An 8,979-nucleotide genomic window follows, 5' to 3' on the forward strand; every position below is an offset into this window, starting at 1 on the left:
TTGGTTTGTTTTGGTTTTCTCATTGGGACCAGGAAGTAGAATGTAAATTTAGTTTCATTTCCCTAATTTTGCTGCAAAGTAATCACAGCAAACCCCTTTGTTTGTTTAGGTTATATCAAAGGCGAAAACCTGATTGACGTCAGTATTGGACCCCTCATTTTTCCCCTCTTCCCAGTTTTTGAGCCCTTCAGAGAAATCACAGTCTTAAAATTAAATGATGACTGCATCAAAGAACTGGAAAAATGGAGAACATCCGATCCGGGTGCCTGTGACTGGTCTCATGCAGTCGAGTTCATGGCGGAACTGGAAGGAAACAGGTACAGATGCAGCCAGCAAGTTTCACACTTTGTCTCACTATGTCCAGACACCATTATTTGAGTGTTAAATCCTGCCTCTAGATGGTGCTAGAGAGCAAAGATAAGCAAAATACAATATAAAATGTCATAGACCAACTGCCACCTGGTGGTGAATTTTGGTATATTTTTTTCCTGTGTTAACTGGAAGAGACATAACGTGACAATGTGGTAAAGGATCTTGGCTGCATCTGTAAATTACCTTATCCGTTGTGATGGTTACCGGCTAGAACTAGGGGCAGTCAGTTTCAGCAAAGTTGTAGACACAGTGGAAGCAAAAAGTAAGTAAGTAAGGGTAAAGGCTTCAGTAACAGCAGAGGGTATGTGGGTGCAAGCAGACAGGAGGCCGACCACCATAATAAAAAAACATTAAACATTAATTGTTTATTCTGTATTTAGTGCTGTTTGGACACATAAAGAAGAAGAGCTAAAAAGAAGAATAAAACACCTACTGAAATGTGATGTTTCAGCAGAAAACCTGGTTGATGAAAGGACGGTTCCAAAGGCAGACTGTCTCCTCACAGCATGGATCCTGGAGACCATTAGCCAAGATGAAACTTCCTACTGTAACAATTTCAAGAAAATGTCAGCTTTGCTAAAATTAGGAGGTCACCTGGTCTTAATTGGAGATATCCAGGGATCCTTTTTCATTGTCGGGGGCCACAAGTATCACATCTTACCCATTGGGGAAGAGTTCTTAAGGAAGACTCTAGAGGATGAAGGTTACTCTATTGTATTCTATAGTGCAGTGGGGAGGAACGCTGAGAAGCAAACAACTAATTATGAGAAGATTGTGTGTATCATAGCCCGCAAAGTAAGGGAAAGATAGAGGGAAATCCTGGGTTACATAGAAACTGAACCCAGAAACCCAGAAACCCAGAAACCAGCCTTTAAAGGGTGCCCAGGTGGGTTTCCATATTCTTTTATTAAGAAATAATTCCAACACTCAGTCCCTATGGAGCGATCCCCGGCCCTACAGGGATTATGGGGTTCCATTTAGTGGTGGGAACTGACTGGCAGTTGCATCTCTGGGAGGCAGAAAGCCTACATTCAATAGGAGGAGATGCATGGCATTCCATGGGTAAGTGTGTTGTGCTAATGGAACAACATGGAAAAAACACCCATTGACTTCAAATGAATATTTTAAAATATTAATAAGATGCCTCACTGTATCTTCCTTTCCTCCAGTGTATTTGGAGCCAGATCGGATTTGCCTTTTTCTATTGTAATTCCTGTCTTTTCCAGTCTTTGCGGATTTTATCACATTATTATGCATCATCTATATTTTCCAGGGCTTCTCTGCAAACAAAAAAAAACTGACTGTGCTGTGAGTGTCCTTTCTATGTGTGTAAGTAGGATTTATACCTATATATACACAGAGCTCAGTTACCCCTGTGCCCCCCCTACTGAGAATATCCTGCCCCGCTCTGTAGCTTTATATCATGCAAATAACTCCCTGGCACAGTAACAGGGGGGTTTTTGTTCAGCTCTGTATCACTGTGTGAGAGGGAAATTGTATAGCTGCTGGCAGTAATAATCTCCTGCATCTTCTGCTTCCATTCTGCTGATTGTAAGGGTGAAATCAGTTCCAGAACCGCTGCCGCTGATCCGCTCTGGGGTCCCTGTGTGTCGGGTACTTGCCCCATAGATCAGCAGCTTTGGTGCCTGCCCTGATTTCTGTTGGTACCAGGCTAACCAGCTGTATGAGCCACTTACAAGGCTGCTACTGGCTTTACATGTGAAGGTGACAGTTTCTCCCGGTGACACAGAGACATAATCTGGGGACTGAGTCAGCACAATCTGCCCATAGGAACCTGAGGATAATAAATACACAGTAAGTCTATATAGCTGTAAAGCAGTGGGCAAATGTGTGTATGTGAGTGCTGCTATAAGTACCTGTAAGAGAGAGAGAGAAGAGAGCGCAGAGGCCAAGCAGTAAGTATCTCCCCATACTGACAGTAGGAGCAGTGCAGGGGCAGATCCCTGAGACTGAGTCACATAGGAAATAGAACATTTATAGCCCCTTATATCTACAGGCAACTCACCCACAGTTTGTGTATGCAAAGTCACATAAGGAATGAAAGTGTCTGGGTTACACAGGGGCAATTTACTGCAAAGCTGCACTTACTTACAGGCACCTACTGTGAGGCCACTGGGACCAACACCAAAGGGGGTTGGGGAGCAACATGTTGCCCCTGAGCCGCTGGTTGGGGATCCCTGTTCTGGCTACTAAATGATTCTGGTTTTTCAATTCAATTGGGAGTAACAACATCACTTTTGGAAATAATATTAGTTTGTAGGTTGATATTAGTGGAGTAGTCAGCAATCTACTGTTATGCATAAAGTATATACATAATATTGTATGTAGGATGTTCATAATAACAAAGCAAAAGCCCAATAATAGTCCAGTTTAGGGGCACCCAGGGGATTCACAGCTGTTTATGGTTTAGTTCTTGAGAAGTACAATGACCCAGACGGGTACTCACCGTAGCGTATTTACAGGTTAGGGACACAGGGCCCTTACACAGGGATTTAGGGGAGTGCTTCTCAGTCTGTGGGGCTGTTCCCCCCTTGGGCCCAGACTCCCGGCCAATCATTTGTTAGGGTGAATGTTTATTTACTGTTATAGAAATAACAAAACCATGTGACCATTATTTAAACATGTCTGTAACAGTGGGGGCTTAGAAAGGGGCACAGGGATTTTAGGCCCCTTAATCCCACCTGCCAGATGGGGGGGTACAAATCAGTCTCAGTATTGAGATTTCCCATCAATTCTAAAGATAGGTGTAACGTACCGCCCAACATTTGAAAAATGTAAAGAGGGACAAAAAGAAATGGGATATGTAGTGTGGTGGATTTTTCTGACCACGCCCATTTTATGACCACACCCCCTAAATACCACTCCCATTTTATACATTTTAACTTTAAGCTACAAGTCTCAGTTCCCCCAAGAGACCAGTTTAGCTGATTAGTTACAATTGTATCTAAGTGCAGGTATAGCTTGTTGGGTTTCTGGACTCTCTGCCAAAAGTTTCTTGTTTAATTAAGTTTGCGAAACATTGTATCTGCGATAGCGTTCAGTGCAACCCTGGCTTTTGGTCGGGTAGAGCACAAAGCCCTTTAGATTGGCTCTGATAATAAGTGTAGGATTTTCCATGTATAGTAAATCTTTTATACAGGAAATCTGTTTCAGGTTGGCATTAAACAGAGTCTTAAAGGGGACCTGTCACCCTAAAAAATAATTCCAAATCTTTTTCTATCATGTTATTTGAGCAAAATAAACTTTAATTTAAAACTTTAATTTTTTTTTCCCTTTAGTCTTGGAATTTACAGTCACAGCCAGCAGGGCGGCGCCATTTTGTGATCACTGTTATTAAGGCAAAGCTTTGTATCCCCCCAAAATCTTATGCATTTGCCATCGGGGGGATATCTAGGAAGGGCTGAAGGGAAAGTTAAAGTAACTGTCATTAAGAATCTGAGCTGACAATCATATATATGCCGAAGGCATAGGGGCAGGGCAGGCAGTATATGATTGACAGCTCAGAATTTTAAATACATTTATAACATGTATTCGCCTTTATATACATATAAAAGGAAGAAATGTATTATATTGGTATTTCATCTGTGGAGAAACAGATAATATGCTCTATGGTGACACCTTGTGGCCAGTTTTGAGTATAACAGAAGAATCACATTTCGGACCATTTAAGGCACAACAAAATGCTATTGGAAAGAGGGACAGCTTCAGAGCCTCATTATAGCACAGATACAAGTCTATGGACTCACATAGTGTCTGCTGTATGGGATCCGGACCACTAGAGGTAGAAACCCTAAGCACTTTGTTACTGCCCATGCTACTCTCCATAGTGGTGCATTTCTATTCTTCTTACTCTGCATTAAACCTGCCAAATCCATTTTCTCTGCATCTGTATTGTGAGTATTACTGCATATCCCTGTGGATCAATTGTCTTGGGCAATAAAACCAGTTCTGTTTATGTTTGCTGCAAGAACCTTCTGGCATCCTTTCTTTACTTTACTTCTACATTTAAACAGTTAAAAAGAGGTTTATATTGTGTACATGATGATCCCATAGGAACAATGTTGGGAAATATTTGAATACCTATTTCTAAATCCCTCTCTAGGAATGTAAATAGTATCCCAGTTCAGTTTAATTTATCTCAGATGAATGAATCCCCATGGAAACAGGGGGCTGAGTAACGGGTGAAAGATAATGGACATGATCAGGGTGAACTGTGACACATTGAGCACAAACTGTCAGATAGGGCAGGAGCATCCTGGGGGGGAAATTGGCTCAGTTCCATCTTCGTTACATACAGTACCTCTACAGGAACTGCTGTTTGTCTCTTTATGCTGCAGTATTTTCATTTACTTTTGTGTTTATCTATTGTGTATATAGTCCAGGGGCACTTCTACCATAGGCCCATGAGGGTCCCAATGTTACCGGGGAGCCAAAAAGCCACTCCTGGTAACTTTAAGAGGAGAATTTCTGTTTTTTTAAATCAGAAATGTGTCTCTGCTAGTGGAGAGAGGATATTTCTTAATAAGTGAGTGAATGAGAGAATGAGTGAATTTATTACTATCTTCATTGGAGAAAGGATTATATTATTAATGTTTATTTGCGTTGCACAATGACAGAGGAACCAGTAGCGGCTCCATCCTCTCCATTCACTGCATTTATATCCCCGCACCCAATCCCAAGTCCAACTGCCCAGCAATACTACATGGCAAGGGGAACAACTCATTTGGGATCTTCACCTCCCATTCATTTAATATTACAGACTACTAACCTAGTATTACATAAGTAGATGAGACTGTTCCAAGGGGAAACAAAACCAACTGAAGAAGCAGAAAACAAAGAGAACAATAAAAGGCTTTAAAGCAGAGGTTTACTGGTTTACTTATTGGGAATATGTTGGGCAGACATTTTGGGAACCCTGGTGTCGGAAGTGGTTACTTGTATTGCTTACCAGTTTAGCAGTATAAAACTATTAAGACCCCCCACACACTCCCTACACCTGGTGCTGTGTTTGATGTGAATCCCTATAACTCAGGACTAATTAGTCTGTGCTTCTGTGTATTCATTCCTACTCCCCAATTGCATATTTTAGAGGGAATTGTTCTGTATAAACTTTGTATTCAAAAAAAGATGAGAATTTTACTGGGTCTTCAACCTACTGGGGTTTCTTTTGCTTCTTCAGTGATTCTCTTGCATTGCCTTTGGGCACTGACTACCCTTATTTAATATATTGGGCACATCTCCAAATTTAAGGGGGTGATGGATTGGCATCAGTGGTTGGCAATGAAGCTTTCACCTTTCATTTCTTATAGAAAAGAACCCAATAAATAAAGCCCATTAAATACAGCACTCTGTATATCAGCCTGGCACATTCAGCCATAGAATCAGCCCTGTAGGAGGGATTCCCTTCCCCTTGGGTGTAACAGCATCTTTATAGCCCAAAGGCAATAGCAAGTCAATATGGTGCAGCCGGGGCACCCTCAGGGGCATCAGTCAGTGGGTGGGGACACTTGCTTGTTTACCTCCATAAATACTGTGATGAAGTTGTTATGATCTTCTTATTAATGTGACCCGTGACTCCTGCTTAGTTCTGGCATGTGACCCATGATTTGACACAAATACATCTTTGTTTTACCCACCCAGGACCATAAGGCTTTGCAGTTTCAATGTACAGCTGTGATACCCCTGTGCCCCCCCCTACTGAGAATATCCTGCCCCGCTCTGTAGCTTTAGGTATCATGCAAATAACTCCCTGGCACAGTAACAGGGGGGTTTTTGTTCAGCTCTGTATCACTGTGTGAGAGGGAACTGAGCATACTGCTGGCAGTAATAAACTGCTGCATCTTCTGCTTCCATTCTGCTAATTGTAAGGCTGTAATCTGTGTAACCTGATCCAGTCCTGCCGCTGATCCGCTCTGGGGTCCCTGTGTGTCGGGTGACTGCCCATAGATCAGCAGCTTTGGTGCCTGCCCTGATTTCTGTTGGTACCAGGCTAACCAGCTGTATGAGCCACTTACAAGGCTGCTACTGGCTTTACATGTGAAGGTGACAGTTTCTCCCGGTGACACAGAGACATAATCTGGGGACTGAGTCAGCACAATCTGCCCATAGGAACCTGAGGATAATAAATACACAGTAAGTCTATATAGCTGTAAAGCAGTGGGCAAATGTGTGTATGTGAGTGCTGCTATAAGTACCTGTAAGAGAGAGAGAGAAGAGAGCGCAGAGGCCAAGCAGTAAGTATCTCCCCATACTGACAGTAGGAGCAGTGCAGGGGCAGATCCCTGAGACTGAGTCACATAGGAAATAGAACATTTATAGCCCCTTATATCTACAGGCAACTCACCCACAGTTTGTGTATGCAAAGTCACATAAGGAATGAAAGTGTCTGGGTTACACAGGGGCAATTTACTGCAAAGCTGCACTTACTTACAGGCACCTACTGTGAGGCCACTGGGACCAACACCAAAGGGGGTTGGGGAGCAACATGTTGCCCCTGAGCCGCTGGTTGGGGATCCCTGTTCTGGCTACTAAATGATTCTGGTTTTTCAATTCAATTGGGAGTAACAACATCACTTTTGGAAATAATATTAGTTTGTAGGTTGATATTAGTGGAGTAGTCAGCAATCTACTGTTATGCATAAAGTATATACATAATATTGTATGTAGGATGTTCATAATAACAAAGCAAAAGCCCAATAATAGTCCAGTTTAGGGGCACCCAGGGGATTCACAGCTGTTTATGGTTTAGTTCTTGAGAAGTACAATGACCCAGACGGGTACTCACCGTAGCGTATTTACAGGTTAGGGACACAGGGCCCTTACACAGGGATTTAGGGGAGTGCTTCTCAGTCTGTGGGGCTGTTCCCCCCTTGGGCCCAGACTCCCGGCCAATCATTTGTTAGGGTGAATGTTTATTTACTGTTATAGAAATAACAAAACCATGTGACCATTATTTAAACATGTCTGTAACAGTGGGGCTTAGAAAGGGGCACAGGGATTTTAGGCCCCTTAATCCCACCTGCCAGATGGGGGGGTACAAATCAGTCTCAGTATTGAGATTTCCCATCAATTCTAAAGATAGGTGTAACGTACCGCCCAACATTTGAAAAATGTAAAGAGGGACAAAAAGAAATGGGATATGTAGTGTGGTGGATTTTTCTGACCACGCCCATTTTATGACCACACCCCCTAAATACCACTCCCATTTTATACATTTTAACTTTAAGCTACAAGTCTCAGTTCCCCCAAGAGACCAGTTTAGCTGATTAGTTACAATTGTATCTAAGTGCAGGTATAGCTTGTTGGGTTTCTGGACTCTCTGCCAAAAGTTTCTTGTTTAATTAAGTTTGCGAAACATTGTATCTGCGATAGCGTTCAGTGCAACCCTGGCTTTTGGTCGGGTAGAGCACAAAGCCCTTTAGATTGGCTCTGATAATAAGTGTAGGATTTTCCATGTATAGTAAATCTTTTATACAGGAAATCTGTTTCAGGTTGGCATTAAACAGAGTCTTAAAGGGGACCTGTCACCCTAAAAAATAATTCCAAATCTTTTTCTATCATGTTATTTGAGCAAAATAAACTTTAATTTAAAACTTTAATTTTTTTTTCCCTTTAGTCTTGGAATTTACAGTCACAGCCAGCAGGGCGGCGCCATTTTGTGATCACTGTTATTAAGGCAAAGCTTTGTATCCCCCCAAAATCTTATGCATTTGCCATCGGGGGGATATCTAGGAAGGGCTGAAGGGAAAGTTAAAGTAACTGTCATTAAGAATCTGAGCTGACAATCATATATATGCCGAAGGCATAGGGGCGGGGCAGGCAGTATATGATTGACAGCTCAGAATTTTAAATACATTTATAACATGTATTCGCCTTTATATACATATAAAAGGAAGAAATGTATTATATTGGTATTTCATCTGTGGAGAAACAGATAATATGCTCTATGGTGACACCTTGTGGCCAGTTTTGAGTATAACAGAAGAATCACATTTCGGACCATTTAAGGCACAACAAAATGCTATTGGAAAGAGGGACAGCTTCAGAGCCTCATTATAGCACAGATACAAGTCTATGGACTCACATAGTGTCTGCTGTATGGGATCCGGACCACTAGAGGTAGAAACCCTAAGCACTTTGTTACTGCCCATGCTACTCTCCATAGTGGTGCATTTCTATTCTTCTTACTCTGCATTAAACCTGCCAAATCCATTTTCTCTGCATCTGTATTGTGAGTATTACTGCATATCCCTGTGGATCAATTGTCTTGGGCAATAAAACCAGTTCTGTTTATGTTTGCTGCAAGAACCTTCTGGCATCCTTTCTTTACTTTACTTCTACATTTAAACAGTTAAAAAGAGGTTTATATTGTGTACATGATGATCCCATAGGAACAATGTTGGGAAATATTTGAATACCTATTTCTAAATCCCTCTCTAGGAATGTAAATAGTATCCCAGTTCAGTTTAATTTATCTCAGATGAATGAATCCCCATGGAAACAGGGGGCTGAGTAACGGGTGAAAGATAATGGACATGATCAGGGTGAACTGTGACACATTGAGCACAAACTGTCAGATAGGGCAGG

The 8,979-nt window shown here is 41.9% G+C and overlaps 1 protein-coding gene across 1 annotated transcript; it reads left to right on the top strand.

The window, feature by feature from the left end:
• The first annotated feature begins 131 nt into the window (after positions 1–131).
• Positions 132–1,608, top strand: LOC108645666 (nicotinamide N-methyltransferase). The gene is made up of 2 exons (XM_031895228.1): positions 132–317; positions 753–1,608. Exons 1-2 carry the CDS (start codon positions 295–297, stop codon positions 1,180–1,182), a joined length of 453 nt encoding a protein of 150 aa, XP_031751088.1. The 5' UTR covers positions 132–294; the 3' UTR covers positions 1,183–1,608.
• Positions 1,609–8,979: the final 7,371 nt, after the last annotated feature.

This window comes from Xenopus tropicalis, chromosome 1 (assembly GCF_000004195.4).
Source record: "Xenopus tropicalis strain Nigerian chromosome 1, UCB_Xtro_10.0, whole genome shotgun sequence".
NCBI lineage: Eukaryota > Metazoa > Chordata > Amphibia > Anura > Pipidae > Xenopus > Xenopus tropicalis.

Excerpts from the sequence above, each read along its gene's own strand:
- LOC108645666 (XM_031895228.1), top strand. The coding sequence starts at position 295 with ATGGCGGAACTGGAAGGAAACAG. Across the intron at positions 318-752 it reads GCGGAACTGGAAGGAAACAG|TGCTGTTTGGACACATAAAG; the intron begins GTACAGATGCAG and ends TTCTGTATTTAG.